The 20,513-nt window shown below is 46.1% G+C and overlaps 1 protein-coding gene across 4 annotated transcripts in view; it reads left to right on the top strand.

Moving 5' to 3' along the window:
- Positions 1-20,513, top strand: part of LOC122934756 (zinc finger protein OZF-like) — a 225,322-nt gene that overhangs the window by 190,441 nt on the left and 14,368 nt on the right. Inside the window, exons 1-4 of one of the 4 annotated variants that reach the window (XM_044290443.1) lie at positions 9,029-9,155; positions 10,552-10,719; positions 10,803-10,926; positions 11,925-13,613. In XM_044290443.1, the coding sequence (XP_044146378.1) occupies positions 9,048-9,155; positions 10,552-10,719; positions 10,803-10,926; positions 11,925-13,147 (1,623 nt within the window). In that variant the 5' untranslated portion in view covers positions 9,029-9,047 and the 3' untranslated portion in view covers positions 13,148-13,613. Of the gene's footprint in view, positions 1-9,028; positions 9,156-10,551; positions 10,720-10,802; positions 10,927-11,924; positions 13,614-20,513 lie in introns of those variants that run through there. The other 3 variants (XM_044290441.1, XM_044290444.1, XM_044290442.1) reach the window with 3 other exon arrangements.

Genomic DNA, 20,513 nt, shown 5'->3' with positions numbered 1-20,513 from the left:
GGAACCATGGGGAGCGGTCTGTGTGAGAGAGGGGGAACCATGGGGAGCGGTGTGTGTGAGAGAGGGGGAACCATGGGGAGCGGTCTGTGTGAGAGAGGGGGAACCATGGGGGTGGTCTGTGTAAGAGAGAGGGAACCATGGGGAGCGGTCTGTGTGAGAGAGGGGGAACCATGGGGAGCGGTTTGTGTGAGAGAGTGGGAACCATGGGGAGCGGTCTGTGTGAGAGAGGGGGAACCATGAGGAGCGGTCTGTGTGAGAGAGGGGGAACCATGAGTCTGTGCAAGAAAAGAGAAACCATGGAGAGGTCTGTATGAGAGGGGGGAATCATAGGGAGCAGTCTGTGTGAGAGAAGGGAAACCATGGGGGTGGTCTGTGTAAGAGAGGGGGAACCATGGGGAGCGGTCTGTGTGAGAGAGGGGGAACCATGGGGAGCGGTCTGTGTGAGAGAGGGGGAACCATGGGGAGCTGTCTGTGTGAGAGGTGGAACCATGGGGAGCGTTCTGTGTGACAGAGGGGGAACCATGGGGAGCGGTCTGTGTGACAGAGGGGGAACCATGGAGAGTGGTCTGTGTGAGAGAGGGGGAACCATGGGGAGCGGTCTGTGTGAGAGAGTAGGAACCATGGGGAGCGGTCTGTGTGAGAGAGGGGGAACCATGGGGAGCGGTCTGTGTGAGAGAGTAGGAACCATGGGGAGCGGTCTGTGTGAGAGAGAGGGGGAACCATGAGTCTGTGTAAGAAAAGAGAAACCATGGGGAGTGGTGTGTGAGAGAGGGGAAACCATGGGGGTGGTCTGTGTTAGAGAGGGGGAACCATGGGGGTGGTCTGTGCAAGAGAGGGGGAACCATGGGGGTTGTCTGTGTAAGAGAGGGGGAACCATGGGGAGCGGTCTGTGTGAGAGAGGGGGGGGAACCATGAGTCTGTGTAAGAAAAGAGAAACCATGGGGAGTGGTGTGTGAGAGAGGGGAAACCATGGGGGTGGTCTGTGTTAGAGATTGGGAACCATGGGGAGCGGTCTGTGTGAGAGAGGGGGAACCATGGAGAGCGGTGTGTGTGAGAGAGGGGGATCCATGGAGAGCGGTGTGTGTGAGAGAGGGGGAACCATGGAGAGTTTCTATAGGTGATATATAGCAGGTCCAGCCAGCAGGGGGCAGCACCAGTGTTCTGAGAAAAAGCCTTAAATTGAAAAATAACCTTACCCATATGACTTCCGGCTGCACACACATGCAGTACCACGGCACGGCAACTCCTCGCAAGTGCAGTACCAGGGCACGGGAAAGGTAAAGTTACAGCGCGCGCTGACTCGTGGATGCGCGCACAGACACCGTGCATGCACCCAACCGTGCATGCGCCCTCAGGGGTAAGGAGATTTCACGGTCTTTGTACTTGGTAAATCTCCTTAACCTCACACTGCGCACGCGCGGATTGTAAAATCTTCTCCTCCTCCCTACACAGCGCGCTTCAGATTCATTGCTGGCTGGCTTCGATCAGGATCAGGTCGGTCTCTCCCTGCTCCCAGCAGGGGGTAGGGTTCAGCATATTGGGGGGCATCGCTTCATCCAGGGGGGTGTTTGCAGCATATTGGGGGGCATTGCTTCATCCAGGGGGTGTGTTCAGCATATTGGGGGGCATTTCTCAATCAGGGGGACATGTGCAGCATTTTAGGTGGTCATTGCTTCATCTGGGGGGGCGTGCAGCATATTGGGGGCATTTCTCCATCCGGGGGGTGTTTTCAGTATATTGGGGGGCTTTTTTACATCAGGGGGTGTGTGCAGCATTTTGGGGGGTATTGGTTCATCCAGGGGGTGTGTGCAGCATATTGGGAGGCATTTCTCCATCGTGGGGGTGTTTGCAGCATATTGGGGGACATTTCTCCATTAGGGGGTGTTTGCAGCATATTGGGGGCATTTCTCCATCAGGGGGGTGTTTGCAGCATATTGGGGGGCATTTCTCCATGAGGGGGTGTTTGCAGCATATTGGGGGGCATTTCCATCAGGGGGTGTTTGCAGCATATTGGGGGCATTTCTCCATCAGGGGGTGTTTGCAGCATATTGGGGGCATTTCTCTATCAGGGGGGGGGGGTGTTTTCAGCATATTGGGGGGCATTTCTCCATCAGGGGGGTGTTTGCAGAATATTGGGGGCATTTCTCCATCAGGGGGGTGTTTGCAGCATATTGGGGGGCATTTCTCCATCAGGGGGTGTTTGCAGCATATTGGGGGGCATTTCTCCATCAGGGGGTGTTTGCAGTATATTGGGGGCATTTCTCCATCAGGGGGTGTTTGCAGCATATTGGGGGCATTTCTCCATCAGGGGGTGTGCAGCATATTGGGGGCATTTCTCCATCAGGGGGTGTGCAGCATATTGGGGGACATTTCTCCATCAGGTTGTCATCATGTCCAAGAAGGTTGTAGTGTTGATGGATCCGATGGGATGGGAAGCCGTTTTCCTGGCACTAAAGTATTAATAGTTCACCCCCACTCCATCGCAACGCCACTCCCGCAGGACTGAAGGGGCAAAAAGGCTCTGCCAACGTTCAACCCCCCCAACGTTTTACATTGCAGTACTAAGTGCAAAAGGGTCACCGCACCCAGACCACTTCTATTGCTTAAGTGGTCCGGGTGCCTACAGTGTCCCTTTAACTGCAGTTACAAATGTGAATTGTTATTTTACAGTTTGCCAAGGAGTTCCTACAGACAAGAACAATCTGTGAAGTGAAGACATCATCGGCATAGATAAGGGATGTATGGCTGGAAATAGCGTGTGCCCTACTCCAGTATAAAGGTCAGGTCATGAAAGCTTTGTATTCTTACTCAAAATCCACACAGATGAAATAATTGACCTGGAAACGTTTGTTGTTGTTTTTTTTTTTATTAACTCAAACTTTAACATTATTAAGTCCACCATAAAGTACCATACATTATTTTTGTAGGTGTTGTATGAGTCACATCAGGATGTGGCCCCATAATGAATCGAGCTAAAACATGCAAGGTGAGTATAATGAATCACTAATTAGACCCCTCCATTTATAGTCCTATTGTTTAGAGAGGTTCAGGTGTGCAGAATATTTTGAGAGTCAAGTAGGACAGACAAACGTAATCCCATCCCTTGGACTTTTCAGATCTTCATGTTCAATCCCTTCCCGTTTATACGGTATTCCCTCTTATATTTAGAATAATTGTGTACCCGTGACCGACTCTTGTGTCTACAGTTATTCACTCAACATTTTGTGTTTTTCTTTCTTGATTGCCAACTCCGATGAGCGCGGTCTCAGGTGGGATACGAGGGAGATGAAGGGGTCCATGCTGACTACTCACGAAGAAGGTCGAGTATTGAATTTAACTTTGTTTATTTTCAGATCTTCTAGTCTCCATGTTCAATCCCTTCTCGTTTGGGTTCAAGGTTGTGTAGATGTAATTATTTTCCCTTATAACATGGTTATAAGGGAAAATAATAGCATTCTTAATACAGAATGCATAGCACAATGCGCTGGAGGGGTTAAAAAAGCCTTAAAAATAATTTAACTCACCTTAATCCACTTGTTCGCGCAGCCCGGCTTCTCTTCTGTCTTCTTCTTTGAGAAATAGGACCTTTGATGACGTCACTGCGCTCATCACATGGTCCATCACATGATCTTTTTTTACCATGGTGATGGATCATGTGACGGACCATGTGATGAGCGTAATGACGTCACCACAGGTCCTTTTCCTGTGCACAGCAAAGATGAAGACAGAAGAGAAGCCGGGCTGCTCGAACAAGTGGATTAAGGTGAGTTAAATTATTTTTAAAAAAAAATTAACCCCTCCAGCCCTATTTTAGTAAGCATTCTGCATTAAGAATGCTATTATTTTCCCTTATAACCAGATCTCCATCCCGATCATCCCCTAGCAACCGTGCGTGAAAATCGCACCGCATCCGCACTTGCTTGCGGATGCTTGCGATTTTCATGCAGCCCCATTCATTTCTATGGGGCCTGCGTTACGTGAAAAACGCACAAGGTAGAGCATGCTGCGATTTTCACGCAACGCACAAGTGATGCGTGAAAATCAGCGCTCATGTGCACAGCCCCATAGAAATGAATGGGTCCGGAGTCAGTGCGGGTGCATTGAGTTCACCTCACGCATTGCACCCGCATGGAAATCTCGCCCGTGTGAAAGGGGCCTAAGTCATTTAAAGCTGAACAATGTCCCTTCTAGCTGTTGTATGCTACATGTCCGCTGATGCTTAACAAGAGTGTATTAGCTATTGATGACCCTTACCAATCATTTTACCTTTTCATGGTAATGCCGTTCCAGTGATTTAACTTACATAATGTGGTGCAGGAAATAACTCAACCAGGACTTACAATGTGACATGATGTAGCCGCCAAAGATGTCCTCCTATTATTAGATGAACATTTAAGATTCTTTTTAACTGAACCTGGGAAATGCCGTTTACAAGCTCTGTCTTCCAGAAAGACATGGAAAGTCACTTTCATCCAAAATAAGCGTAGACAGTGCTGCATAATATGTTTGAGCTCTATAAAATACTTACTATTTACAAGCAGTAAAATTAGCACCTATTTGAAATCGTAAAAAAAGGGAATTCATTTTTAAAAGTTGGTTTTGGGTTTCCAGTTTCATTATTACTTACCCACCATCCTCAATCTTCTGTTTTCTTAGATTTGTGAGGAGGGAGATCCTTATTACATTTTCCTTCACTGATGTTTCCAGTACCAGAGACAAACCCACCAGCATTTACCGCCACCTGCGTAAAGAGAAGAGATGACCTTCTTCTACAGAAAACTTCCACTTACCGCTGATTGGTAACACGTGCTGCAGACATGACGTAAGCTTCTTCTTCTAGTGATTCCGAAGCGTGGACGCCCCAGAGAGAGAGACCATTATATTGTAAAGATACTGCCTTCCTGATGCCATACAGCTTTTCTTTACAGGTGAATGAAATTTCTCCATGTTGGAAACCACACTGGCTTTTCTAAGCCAGTTTCAAATTTTGACTTTAATTTCTCAAATAAAGTTTATTGTAGAGACCTTGACATGATATTTTTCTAACTTTTGTATTAATATTAATAACCGTATTTGTTGCATCCAATTTTATAACATCGCTGAAATTCTATAACGTAGGTGATGAAACGACAATATGAGATGGTGGATTTTAGACTTAAAAACAAAAAGAAAACTTAGTTTCTCTTATTGAACACAGATTAAAGGGCCTTTTTGCTGTTATAAATTTTAGGGAGAGATCGACCTGATCAAAGCCAGCCAGCTGTGCCCCCCAATATGCTGCAAACACCCCCCTGAAGCAATGCCCCCCAAAATGCTGCAAACACCCCCCTGATGGAGAAATGCCCCCCAATATGCTGCAAACACCCCCCTGAAGCAATGCCCCCCAAAATGCTGCAAACACCCCCCTGATGGAGAAATGCCCCCAATATGTTACAAACACCCCCCGGATGAAGCAATGCCCCCCAATATGCTGCAAACACCCCCCGGATGGAGAAACGCTCTCCAAAATGCTGCACACGCCCCCCTGATGGAGAAATGCCCCTTAATATGCTGCACACACCCCCTGGATGAAGCAATGCCCCCCAAAATGCTGCACACGCCCCCCTGATGGAGAAATGCCCCCCAATATGCTGAAAACACACCCCTGGTGGATAAATGCCCCCAATATGCTGCAAACACCCCCCGGATGAAGCAATGCCCCCCAAAATGCTGCACACGCCCCCCTGATGGAGAAATGCCCCCCAATATGCTGCAACCACTCTCCTAATGGAGCAATGCCCCCCCAATATGCTTTAAACACCCCTCTGAAGCAATGCCCCCAAAATGCTGCATACGCCCCCCTGATGAAGAAATGCCCCCCAATATTCTGCAAACACCCCCCTGATGTGGCAATCCCCCTGATATGCTGCAAACACCCCCTGGATAAAGCAATGCCCCCAAAATGCTGCACATGCCCCCCTGATGGAGAAATGCCCCACAATATGCTGCAAACACCCCCCTGGATGAAGAAATGCCCCCCAATATGCTGCAAACACCCCCCGGATAAAGCAATGCACCCCAAAATGCTGCACACGCTCCCCTGATGGAGAAATGCCCCCCAATATGCTGCAAACACCCCCCTGGATGAAGCAATGCCCCCCAATATGCTGCACCCACCCCCCTGCTGGGAGCAGGGAGAGACCGACCTGATCCTAATCGAAGCCAGCCAGCAATGAATCTGGAGCGCGCTGTGTAGTGAGGATAAGAAGATTTTACAATCCGCGCGTGCGCAGTGTGAGGTTATGGAGATTTAACAAAGAACAAAGACCGTGAAATCTTCTTACCCCTGAGGGTGCATGCGCGGTGTCCGTGCACGCATCCACGAGTCAGCGCGCACTGTAACCTTACCTTTCCCATGTCCTGGTACTGCACGTGCGCACACCACCCGGAAGTCACGTGGGGTAAGGTTATTTTTCAAGTTGAGGCTTTTTCTCAGAACACCGGCCATAGAGAGTCTCTGCTCACACAGTCTGGAGGTCAGGAGGGGAGTTCTCCTCAGACATGTCTGCTCTCCCCCTGGAATATTAGGAGACCCCCAGACCCCTGTAAGAGGGGCTGTTCTCCTGGATTAGAGGGGTCTTCCATCACACAATGTTCTGTGATGTCACTAGGATATGGAGTCAGTGTGTGATCGGTGGGGACAACCTCTTCTAGATGAAGGGGCTGCAGCGCTGTGTCCTCTCCTCACTGTCCCTGCACAGCGGAGGCCGGAGCCTCGGATAAGCATAATACACAGGTAAACCTATACCCCTCCAGCGCACTAGGCACGCTATCTCCTCATACAGCTAATTGGCTGGGGTGCCGGGTGTCAGACCCCCGGACAACCTCTTTAAAGAGGACCTTTCACCGCTCCTGATATGCCTGTTGTAATAGCTCCATGCATTCCCCATGTAGTAGCAATTCTGGAACATCTATTCTTATGGCTCTATGTTGTGCCGTTCCTTTATTATTTCTCATACTGAGCCCCCATAACAGTGACGTCCACAGCGCCCCCGAATGCGGTCCAGTGCCCCAGTGAGATCCAGAGCATAGTGATGAGCCTCTGTGGCGAAGCTGAACTCACCTTTGTTAACGAGGCATGAAGCTAAGCTCAGCTTCGTAATTTTATACATTCATTTATGCAAATAAACAAAGTGAGATGTGATCAAAGCAAAACGAAGTAAGTCACGCAAATATTTGCTGAAACTTTGGAAAGACCTCCGCAGAGGCAATACATTTTACAGTAGGACAGAGCCGATATTCTTAACAAAGTTTTTAAAAGAATCGGGTTCAGATACAGCAATTCAAACCCGATTTGCTTAACCCTAATCTTAATGACTGCAGGACCTTTGATGGTGTCATGGTCATGTGATCAGTCACATGAGGGGAGAAGTAAAACAGTAGATGGTTTCCACAGTTTAGCAATTCCTGTCATGTGACCAGTGTGACATCATCAAAGGTCCTGCAGCCACTAATGTTTACCTATATATCATGTAACTGATCACATGACTGTGACGTCATCGCAGGTCCTGCAGCCCCAGGAGGTGAGATCTGCAGGTCAGTTATTGGACTTGGTTCTGGGTTTATTAGAATGGAGCGGTTCTATAGGTGATATATAGCAGGTCCAGCCAGCAGGGGGCAGCACCGGCCATAGAGAGTCTCTGCTCACAGGAGGGGAGTTCTCCTCAGACATGTCTGCTCTCCCCCTGGAATATTAGGAGACCCCCAGACCCCTGTAAGAGGGGCTGTTCTCCTGGATTAGAGGGGTCTTCCATCACACAATGTTCTGTGATGTCACTAGGATATGGAGTCAGTGTGTGATCGGTGGGGACAACCTCTTCTAGATGAAGGGGCTGCAGCGCTGTGTCCTCTCCTCACTGTCCCTGCACAGCGGAGGCCGGAGCTCTAATGAGCAGGGACTGTGGAGGGGATTCAGCAGTAAAGCAGCTCTGCAGCCCCTTCATTCTCAGGATTAGTGGGGTCCTGATAGAGGCGAGCCCCCACCTACCGCACACTGATGACCAGTCCTAGCGATAGAACCTCACCTTATGTGACGGGAATAGCCCTTTAATGCTGGTGATATTGGGGGTTCAGTGATGGCCGCATTGATTTGGGTTTGCACAGTTGGGGGTAAATAATTGCACACACATGTGATAGTAACAAACCTGCAGCTGTGCGAGCAGCAGGACAAACCCCGGATCCATCACTGGCCCCGGAGCAGAACAGCAGCGATTAGAGGAAAGAGTGTTAGTCTCGAGCATTTTGTGGGTCTGTATTATACAGATCTGCTCCTGCCACAACCAGTCAATACTGACCGGAGTGGTGAGGAAGAGGAATCCAGAATTAGATTCAGGTCTGTGTTGATTGTACCCGAGTCAATATCGGATCAGTGGGGGTCGGACTTCTGCCAAACCCGGAGATCAGCTGTTTGAAGAGGCCATGTCACTCTAGGCAGCTCTTCAGCTTCTTCCTAGGGCAGTGACGTCACATTCACCGGTCACATGGCCTATGTGCAGCTCAAAAGAATGGGCCTGGGGTGCAATACCAGACACAGCCACTATACAATGAACAGCGCTGTACCTGGAAAGCTGTGAGGAGGCCACAGTGGCCACCAGAATGCCGTAGCTCCTCCACACAGCTGACCAGTGGCCGGTTCCAGAACCCGATCCGATATTGACGACCTGTCCTGAAGATAGGTAATCAGTATTCTGCTCCCAGAAAACCCTTTCATTAGCCAAAATTTCAAATAGATGAGACCTGGCTGCTGTATGTGATACACTGCAATGTGTCCTGTGTAGAGCAGGACGGACGGGTGACTGATATATCATATTATTATCAGGAATCTGCTATATATAGGACATCTCAATAGATGTCACCTGCATTGTGCTCTGTCATTGGTCTGTTTATAATTCTTCATTTGTGAAACACATTACTTCATGTGAAATGTTCTTACAAATATGATTTTGCTCCCAATCCTCCTTGTTTCTCTCAGATTTCTTAGGTTCAGGAATCTCTTCTTTTTAGAGCCAATGGTCCTTTCCATCAAGGACCCACCAAAGATGGAGAAGGACAGAGACCACATGGCTGCAAGGATATTAGACCTCACCCTGGAGATCATCTCCTTGATAACCGGAGAGGTGAGAGTCTCACATGACATCACTCTTATCTCTAGTAATAAACCAGGGAAATGTCTGGAAAGGTGAAGATAGCTTTAAGGCCAATTAGACAGATTGATTTTCTTTTGAATTTTAATATAATTGTTTGAATTGAGTAATTATCATAAAACAGCAATAACTGCAATAATGAGCAAACAGCTAAATATTTAGCGATTGTGTAATTACCCATCTTTTTAACACAAAAGACTCGCTAAATCAGGGATGCTCAACCTGCGGCCCTCCAGCTGTTGTAAAACTACAACTCCCATCATGCTCTTCTGTAGGCTGATAGCTGTAGACTGTCGAGGCATGCCGGGAGTTGTAGTTTTGCAACAGCTGGAGGGCCGCATGTTGGGCATCTCTGCACTAAATCATTGCTTGCCACTCATTAATGAGAAAATGTCTGCCCATCTAATAGAACCCTTAGGCCTCTTTCACACGGGCGTCGCATGTGAGGGCCTGATAGGATGCGGGTGCGTCGCTGGAAAATGCGTGATTTTTCTGCGCAAGTGCAAAGCGTTTTAATGCGTTTTGCACGCGCGTGAGAAAAATCTGCATGTTTGGTATCCCGGACCCGAACCCGGACTTCGTCACAGAAGTTTGGGTTTGGGTTCGGTGTTGTGTAGATTTTAATATTTTCCCTTATAACATGGTTATAAGAGAAAATAATAGCATTCTGACTACAGAATGCTTACTAAAATGTCCATTGAGGGGTTAAAAATAATAAACAAATTTAACTCACCCCATCCACTTGGTTGCGTAGCGGATCTCCTCTTCTTTCTTCTTTCTTCAGGACCTGGGTAAAGCACCTTTGATGACGTTACTGCGCTCATCACATGGTGATGGACCATGTGATGAGCGTGACGTCATCAAAGGTCCTTTACCCAGGTCCTGAAGAAAGAAGAAAGAATAGGAGATCCGCTACGCAACCAAGTGGATGGGGTGAGTTAAATTTGTTTATTATTTTTTAACCCCTCCAGCGCTATTGTACTATGCATTCAGTATTAAGAATGCTATTAACCATGTTATAAGGGAAAATAATAAAGATTGGGTCCCCATCCCGATCTTCTCCTAGCAACCATGCGTGAAAAAATCGCACCGCATCCGCGCTTGCTTGCGATTTTCACACAGCCCTATTCACTTCTATAGGGCCTGTGTTACGTGAAAAACGCACAATATAGAGCATGCTGCGATTTTCACGCAACGCACAAGTGATGCGTGAAAATCACCGCTCATGTGCACAGCCCCATAGAAATCAATGGGTCCAGATTCAGTGCGGGTGCAATGCGTTCACCTCACGCATTGCACCCGCATGGAAAAATCGCCCATGTGAAAGAGGCCTTAGAATCTCTAGTGATCGGCATCTCCCCATACACAGGATTACACAGTAGTGAAGAAGTCGTCTGGTGAGTTTGTGGCACCCCGTGTGTCAGGAGGATGGAGCAGGACCCAGAGCCCCATCACCGAGCCTCCACCTCATTTCCTGATACATGAGCAGAAGATCCTAGAACTTACCACCAGGATCACTGAGCTGCTGAGCGGAGAGGTGAGCGCTGCTGGGAATGCTGGGACATTATACAATAACGCCAAGGGAGGGGTCTGGTAATGACTGTGTCCTTGTGTTGTCAGGTTCCTATAAGGTGTCAGGATGTCGCTGTCTATTTCTCCATGGAGGAGTGGGAGTATTTAGAAGGACAAAAGGATCTGTACATGGACGTCATGATGGAGAATAATCAGTCCTTAACATCACCGGGTAAGAGGAGACCTTTGTTTTAAGAGTGATTGTTATGGAAGCGGAAATAGATTCGCTCTGCCACTGAACAGATTTGGTTTGGGGCTACACCTAAGTGGCCTTGTGGTGGTCTTCATCTTTAACCCCTCTACAGGCTGGAATCTGCTGCAGGGGAACCACCACCACCTGCAGCCCCTTGGAGTCCTCTATGTTTAGTGGCTGCTGACCCACGGAGATTAAGAGACCAGGACCAGGCAAAACCATAGTTAGGGACAAGCAGAGGTCAGGGAAGGCAGTACTCATGCAATTCAATTAACAGTCCAGATTACAGGCAGCAAAGGGTAAAATCCGGTTAACAGGCACAGGTTAGTACACGGGCAAACAGAAGAATGGTGTACCCTTACAGGAAAATAGCAACTAGAATATGTTGCTCAGGCACCCATCCACAGCTGAAGGTGGCTTGAGGCTAGCTATAGGATAGACATATTAGGATATGCTATTATTTACGTTTAGGTGCACATAAGAAAAAAAAGAAGAAAAGTTGTAAAATGCAAAGCATAAATAGACCATGGATATATTTCACAACTTGTTGAAAGTAAAATTGTTGGCTACCACAACCAATTAAATCATTTCTTTAATTTTCCAAAGGGCATCTGAGAGTGACGTGGCCTCCTCGCAGCCTACCAAGCACAGTGCAGCTATTTAGATAGCAGTTGTGCTTAGTATTGCAGCTCAGCCCCATTCACTTAAACAAGATTGAGCTGCACCTCGGCCATCTGACAGCCGAACGTGACATCAGGTAGTCTAGGAAAAGGTCTAAGTTTTCACTAAGTGTCGTTGCCTCTTCATAAAGCTGATTAATTGTTCTAAATGAAGTCAGACCCCACCGATCTGATATTAAAAACCTATCCTGAGGATAGGCCATCAATATCAAAATGCCAGGGAACCAATTTAATTTATTAATAAAAAAAACATATACTTTTATTCAGAAAATAAGAACATTTTGTTAAATTTTTCAGGTGAAGACAAAATGAGTGACTCCCATGGATATCTCCATTTATCTTCCCATCATGAAGCAGAAGATAACAATACCACACAAGTTAATTCAATAACTCCTAATGTACCCTCAGTCCTTCAAAGTAGATATCTATCCACCGATACTGCTGGTCACAAGAAACCTTCATCTAATCAATCACTGGTTGCCAAAACAAGAACTAAATCGAAACATAGGAAAGTAGTTCCATGTGAGAAACAGTTAAAAAATGAATCTAATCTTTCTTTGCAAAAGAGAAATCACAGAGATAACAGGTCATTTTCATGCTCAGAATGTGGAAAATGTTTTAACAGAAAATTAATTCTAGTTAGACATCTAAGAACTCACACAGGAGAGAAGCCGTATTCATGTTCAGAATGTGGGAAACGTTTTACCACAAAATTCTTTCTGGTTGTACATCAGAGAATTCACACGGGCGAGAAGCCATTTTCGTGTTCTGAATGTGGGATCTGTTTTAACCGGAAATCATCTCTTCTTTATCATCAAAGAACACACAAAATAGAGAAACCATTTCCATGTTCAGAATGTGGTAAATGTTTTAGTCAGAAATCAGAACTTCGCAGACATCAGAGAACTCACACAGGAGAGAAGCCATTTATGTGTTCTGAATGTGGGAAATGTTTTGGTCAGAAATCACATCTTGCAAGCCATCTAAGAATCCACTTAGGGGAGAAGCCATTTTCATGTTCAGAATGTGGGAAATGTTTTACCCGTCAATCAAGTTTTATTCGGCATCAGAGAACTCACACTGCGGAGAAGCCATTTCCATGTACTGAATGTGGGAAGTGTTTTGGTGTGAAATCAATGCTTATAGAACATCTAAGAACTCACACAGGAGAGAAGCCATATTCATGTTCAGAATGTGGAAAATGTTTTAGTCAGAAATCAAATCTTGTGAGCCATCTAAGAAGCCACTTAGGGGAAAAACCATTTTCATGCTCAGAATGCGGGAAGTGTTTTAGTCAGAAAACACATCTTGTAAGCCATCTAAGAATCCATTTAGGGGAGAAGCCATTTACATGTTCAGAATGTGGTAAATGTTTTAATCTGAAATCATGTCTTATTAGACATCAGAGAACTCACACAGGGGAGAAGCCATTTTCATGTCCTGATTGTGGGAAATCTTTTAGTCAGAAATCAAGTCTTGCTAAACATGAGAGAACTCACACAGGGGAGAAGCCATTGTAATATTTTCTGTTAAATAAGACAGATGTGCAGCTTCATTGTAGGATCTGCCTCCTAATAACTTTAGATGTATAACTTAATGCCTTGAGGATCGGGGTTAAATAGTATGGTACAGAAAAGAGTACTCAAAACACCTGCCCTAAACTAAAGCAACATTCTGAACACATGGGCACTACCATTATGAGCAGGACCACAACTATAATACTCACCCATCATTCTTTTTGAACAACAGAAATCACTAATCACTGTTTAACTCCCTTTCTGCTATGATCAAAGCTTAAAGCAAAGGTGTATTCCATTTGACTTTATTCACTTATGACCCTAATATGTATGTGTAAATCCACATTCTCCAGGTTCTTATATACATTTTTGTTCTTGTTTCTCAGTGGCATTAGTTTCATGAAGATCCCCAAGGGCCAAAACGTCACATGTATTGCCTTCTAAAAATAAACCACAAATTGCATTATGATTCTTTGGAGGGCTGGAATCTTTACATATTCATTCACACATCATAATGGATGTACTGAAGCAAAGCTGTCATCTTATTAGTTAGTAATACAAAATATTGTTTCATGTCATGGTCTATTTCCTATTAGTATGATTTTACTAAGGAAACACACTGAGGAGAAAAGGGTGTTATTAAAATCGACCGCTTCTACTTGATATTGAACCCTTTCCCTGACCTGTTCATCATACATCCTTGTTTCTGATGGCTGGATCTCAGCCTGGGAAGCAGCTAGTTGTTTTAAAGGTGACAATCTACAATTTTAAAGACCAGGATCACAGAACTAGCTGCCATACATTGTAGGTTATAGCCCTTGGAAATGGGTCACAGGGAAGCTGTTCATACCTCTAGCTCTCACTCCCAGCCTAATTTTTTAAGGGCTATACCTCCTCATGTGGTGAAACTAGTGATCCTGGTCTTGTTTTAAAGCTTAGATTGTCAGTTTATGATGGATTACATCTCTAGCTATTACAAAACCTGAAATATTCTATTATTAAATGGCTGTCCCCGTCTTTACCTGGCTTTGCGGTCAGCTAGTGTGGAGGAGAAGAGGAACCACCATTAGTGGACCTGCTGACAGGCTGCAGAAGAAGAGACATAACATTTTTCTCCCTGTGTAACTGTACCTGATCCCAGGGAGACCGTAAAATGATCTTTCATGCATATTATTAACCTCCCTTCCCCTTTTACTCATGTTGGGATTTGTATTACTGTGAATTCTGAGATCTGGGAATAAATTGGCTTAACACAACTTAGGTGCATAAAATATTTACTAAACTATGATTAAAGATATATACAATTCACAATAAACAGAATAAGGTAAGTAACAGTCAACAACGCCATGAACAAGTGAGTCAGCTCCCCATTGATCAGTTCCGAACATGGCACCTGACCGATGCCCACATTATATAATCAGAGAGGTAGTGGTAGCAAGACACATCTTACCCTGATGATGTCTTCAATGGAGCTAACCTCTTTGTTACATAGCTAGATGTTTTCTACTTTCCTGGTTCCTCCTAGCCCCTCCTAAAGGTCTTTAGTGTGTAGTATGCATGTACAGTCACTTCAGACCTTAGGAATGTCGCCAGCTATCTGCTACCAATAACCAATCATCACCTTTTGCTTGAGAAAGATCCCACTGAGAGGATTGAAACGTTGCTGTATGTCTGGTGAATAAACATTTTTGTTACTTTTTCTACTTCTGGATGTGCCGTGGAGTTTATCAATTTTGGTACCAATAACCAACTATGTTACAAGGAATTAATGGCGAAAGCGCCACTAAATCACCTTGCTACACGGGACTTATGATAGACATGCCTCCTTGATGTGGAAATATTGACATTTGTTGAAACAAGATATGGAACGCCATTCAAAGAGAACTCTATTTTTGCATATCAAAGAGGCAAAACGCTAAGTTGATATGTTGGTGGCCCGTGTCCGCCCCCCATCCTGCTTTACTGGGCAGGCATGGGTGCCGCTCCACTCAACCACCCACTGAATCTTCAATGGACCAGGCCTATGAGTCTCCCATAGCTTCCACAGAGTCCAGCTACCAGTGTTCCCTGTCCCACCCCTCTGGAAGGCCATAGCCTGCACTTGCCAGCTAGGCCTTATCCTTTTGCATTTAGGACATGCTTTCCTCAGCTCTAAAAGGGGCGGTATGCACATCCCAGTTTTCAATAGCTTATGGGTGGCAGCCCTCTGATACTTCTGGCTGCTTTTGCAGTAGAAGGATGCCTGAACAATAAGTTTATCTGGTCTGCTAATCCTGCCAAACTATTTGTCTGCCCATGTTCTAACCAATGCCTGTTTACTGATTATGATTCTCCTCTGCCTGGCCTGACCTGTGCTTAATTACTATGTTGACCTTTGCTGCCTGCCCTGAGCTTTGAACAGTTTTATGGATTTGCTCTGCCTCACCTGTGCTTTGCCTTTTACTAAATAAAGCTTTGCCTGCACCTTTGGTGCTATGGCACAGTGTCCCCTTGGCAGCCAAACCACACAGAGACTACTCCATGAGGTAGGGGCCTTGTGCATTCACTACAGCGAAGTCCAGATTATTTTATAGGGGTTAAAGGATGAAAACCAGGGAACCACCAGGATGATGCCCTTAGGCTTAGTCCTAAGTCAGATCCACATCGATTGCTGTAACAGTTTGCTTATGCAATGGAGCCCGTTGGCCTCCCTGGATGGGTCTGCCTAAAGTATTCAAGGATCCGGAGGACCAGCACAGATACCAGGATCAGCTCCTGTCTTATATGTATAATATTTTTGGATGCCTTGACTACTGTCACTATAGTACCGCAACCTCCAGACACAACTGTCCTGACTCCAGACACAGCAGTCCTGACTCCTCCGCAAGTCACTGTCTCTGGTGGTTCCAGTTTGTATCTGTCTTTGCCTCCTCGTTATGATAGGGACCCGAAGAATGTGTAGGTCCCTCAAGCAGTATACTATACCCTTTGAACTGCTCTCTCACCAGTTTCCCACTGACCAGTCCAAAGTTGCATTTCTGGTTTTCCTCCTCACTGCCTGGGCTAAACCCCTATTGGAGCACAATAACACACTAACTTACAACCTGTGTGACTTTTTGACTATATTCTGCAATGATTTTTAGGAGCCTGGTGTCACGGAAGGTGTACAGGTAACAAGACAATGCAAAATTAATGTATGACTCACTGGATCCAAAACTAAGGAACAAAAGGGAGACCCCTGCATAAGACCTGGCACTCTCCCTAACTGCTCAGCCTATGCGAAAATCCCAATGGTAGATGATCGCATATCCTCGTACCTCAACTGTATAACACCTGAACACCCTACAATAGTGAGGGGACACGACCACCAGCTCCCTACACTAGACACGGAGGGAGTCAGGGTCACCTGGGATCCAGGAAACAGGAAATCACAAAAGAATGTAACACTTATCTTGTAGCAGACTAGGAAATAGGATCAGCATGCACACACACTCCAGGAAGTTGTATAAGCCGCACACTAATGCATTATGGGGAGGAATTTAAAGGGATGCAATCAGTCCAACTACATGACAGCTGAGAGAGGCTAACGAGATTAAGAACTGAAAACCAAAACAAAGAATAGCTCAAGGAGGAGGTTCTGAAAGGCATCTGTCAGAGCTTCTCAGATGTCTGGTTGTGACAGTACCCCTCCCTCTACGAGTGGACTCCGGACACTCAGAGCCCACCTTCTCAGGATGGGACCTATGGAAAGCCCTGATGAGATGAGTGGCCTTAATGTCCGTCACTGGGACCCACATCCTCTCCTCAGGACCATAACCCTCCCAATGAACGAGGTACTGGAGAGAACCGCGGACAACACGAGAATCCACAATCCTGGAGACCTGAAATTCAAGATTCCCATCAACCATAATCGGAGGAGGAGGCAAAGGCGAGGGTACAATGGGTTGAACATAAGGTTTTAATAAGGACTTATGAAAAACATTATGGATCTTCCAAGTCTGAGGAAAATCAAGACGGTAGGCAACAGGATTGATGACAGACAGGATTTTATAAGGCCCAATAAACTTAGGACCCAACTTCCAGGAGGGAACCTTCAATTTGATATTCTTGGCAGACAACCACACCAGATCACTAACAACCAGGCACACGTCTCTTATCTGCCACACGCTTATATCTCTCACTCATGCTCTTTAGATTATCCTGAATCTTTTGCCAAATAGATGACAAAGACGAGGAGAATTTGTCCTCATCAGGTAAACCAGAAGACCCCTCTCCCGAGAAAGTCCCAAACTGCGGATGAAACCCATATGCACCAAAAAATGGTGACTTATCAGAGGACTCCTGACGACGGTTATTTAAAGCAAACTCAGCAAGAGACAAAAAAGAACACCAATCCTCCTGATTCTCCGCCACAAAACAGCGCAGATATGTCTCCAGATTCTGATTGACGCGCTCTGTCTGGCCATTCGACTGCGGGTGGAAAGCAGAAGAGAAAGACAACCGAACCCCCAAGCGAGAACAGAAAGCCTTCCAGAATCTGGAAACAAACTGCGTGCCCCTATCAGAGACTATGTCTGAAGGAATACCATGCAATTTGACAATGTGATCAATAAATGCCTGCGCCAGTGTCTTAGCATTGGGCAAGCCAGGAAAAGGGATGAAATGCACCATTTTGCTAAAACGGTCCACCACCACCAGAATCACAGTCTTCCCCGAGGAACGAGGCAGGTCCGTTATGAAGTCCATGGACAGATGTGTCCAAGGACGGGAAGGAATGGGTAAGGGAAGGAGAGGACCTGAAGGCCGTGAATGAGGGACTTTGGCACGAGCGCAAGTCTCGCAGGCTGCCACAAAACCCTCAACCGACTTACGAAGCGCAGGCCACCAGAATCTCCGAGCGATGAGATCCACTGTGGCTCTTGCCCCCGGGTGCCCAGCAAGGACCATATCGTGGTGTTCCTTAAAAATCTTGTGTCTTAAAGCGAGAGGCACAAACAACCTCCCAGGAGGACAAAGATCAGGAGCCTCTGACTGGGCTGCCTGCACCTCTGCCTCCAATTCAGGAAAAAGAGCAGAGACCACCACACCTTCAGCCAAAATGGGACCCGGGTCTTCAAAATTCCCACCTCCCGGAAAACAACGTGACAGGGCATCTGCCTTCACATTCTTAACCCCAGGGTGGAACGTGACAACAAAATTAAACCTTGAAAAGAACAAAGACCATCTGGCCTGTCGCGGGTTCAGACGCTTGGCTGACTCCGAGTAGGCCAGATTTTTATGGTCAGTAAACACGGTAATAGGGTGTCTGGCTCCCTCTAGCCAATGGCGCCATTCCTCAAAAGCCAACTTGATGGCCAACAACTCCCTATCTCCCACATCGTAATTTCTCTCTGCGGAGGAGAGTTTCTTCGAGAAAAAGGCACACGGTCGCCATTTGGCAGGAGAGGAACCCTAAGACAAGACCGCACCCACCCCCACCTCAGAAGCATCAACCTCAACTATGAAGGGTAGAGAAATATCAGGTTGTACCAAGATGGGAGCGGAAGCAAAACTCTCCTTGATATTAGAAAAGGCCTTACGCGCCTCTACCGACCAGGAAGAAAAATCTACCCCCTTTCTGGTCATATCAGTGAGTGGTTTAACAACAGAGGAATAATTCAAAATGAACTTCCTGTAATAATTGGCAAAGCCCAAAAAACGCATCAGCGCCTTCTGATTCTCAGGAAGCTCCCACTCAAGCACAGCGCGTACCTTCTCGGGGTCCATGCGAAAACCAGAAGCGGAGAGAAGAAACCCCAGAAATTGAATTTCTGGAACCGCAAACACACATTTTTCCAGTTTCGCGTATAATTTATTCTCCCGCAGGATGAGCAAGACTTGACGTAAATGTTCCTTATGAGTTTTGAAATCAGGAGAAAAAATCTAAATGTCATCCAAATACACTAATACAAATTTTCCCATTAAATGATAAAAAATGCTGTTCACGAAATGCTGAAAAACAGCTGGATCATTCATCAAACCAAAAGGCATAACCAAATTTTCAAAATGGCCCTCAGGGGTATTGAAGGCCGTCTTCCATTCGTCTCCTTCTCTGATCCTGACTAGGTTGTATGCCCCTCTTAGATCTAATTTGGAAAATACTTTAGCCCCAACAATCTGGTTAAACAGGTCCGGGATCAGAGGAAGCGGATAAGGGTCACGAATAGTGATACTGTTCAGCTCCCTGAAATCCAGACAAGGTCTTAAAGAACCATCTTTTTTCTTAACAAAGAAAAAACCAGCGGCAACAGGTGACTTCGAGGGTCGTATGTGTCCTTTTCTCAGACTCTCAGAGATATAAGCACGCATAGCGAGCCTTTCAGGTTGGGAAAGATTGTATAAACGAGATTTAGGCAGCTTGGCGCCTGGGATGAGATTAATAGGGCAATCGTACTCCCTGTGCGGGGGCAAATCCTGAACTCCACTCTCAGAGAAGACATCCGAAAATTCAGAGAGAAAAGGTGGTACAGTCTTAGTAGAAACCTCAGAAACAGATGTCGTGAGGCAATTCTCTCTGCAAAAGTCACTCCAACCATTTATTTGCCTCGCTTGCCAATCAATGGTGGGGTTATGTTTAGTGAGCCAGGGTAGCCCCAACACAAGAGGAGTAGGTAATCCGCTAAGGACGAAACATGACACATCCTCAACATGAGCATCACTCACAATAAAAACAAATATTGTGAACTATGCCCTTTAATGATTTCTGAGAAAGTGGAGCGGAATCAATAGCAAAAACAGGAATATCCTTTCCCAAAGTGCATACCTGGAAACCATGAGTTATCGCAAAATGATTATCAATGAGATTGACAGCTGCTCCACTATCTACAAAAATCTCACAAAAAATGTTCTTGCTCTCTAGCGCCACCCTGGCAAGCAGGACAAAACGGGAACTACAAGCAAACGGAAAACCTTCAATTTCCGCCTCAACCCTGCCAATAGTAACAGATGGAACATTTTTAAAAGATTTTTCCCTTTTTGTTTCTTTATTACTCCCAGAAAACTGCCTGAATCTCCTAGAGGGACAAACATTTGCCAAATGATTTATACCTCCACAACAAAAACAAACCTTCCCATGCGGGCTGAATCTTCTATTGTCAGAGGCAATCAACCCCAGCTGCATGGGCTCCTGCTCAGAAGGGGCTGACAGCGACTGAGACCCCTGCGCACAGAATGAGACCGCTGCACTGTCCTGGGACTGAGTATGACAGGAAGGAGAGATCTCTCCTCTCTCTCTAAGACGCCTGTCAATACGAACGGCCTGAGACATAGCAGAGTCCAAGGAGATAGGCCTCTCATGAAAAGCAAATGCATCTTTCAATCCCTCAGAAAGACCATGGCAAAATTGACTTCG

Source organism: Bufo gargarizans, chromosome 4 (assembly GCF_014858855.1).
Source record: "Bufo gargarizans isolate SCDJY-AF-19 chromosome 4, ASM1485885v1, whole genome shotgun sequence".
Classification (NCBI taxonomy): Eukaryota; Metazoa; Chordata; class Amphibia; order Anura; family Bufonidae; genus Bufo; species Bufo gargarizans.
This window is presented reverse-complemented; position numbering and strand designations above follow the sequence as displayed.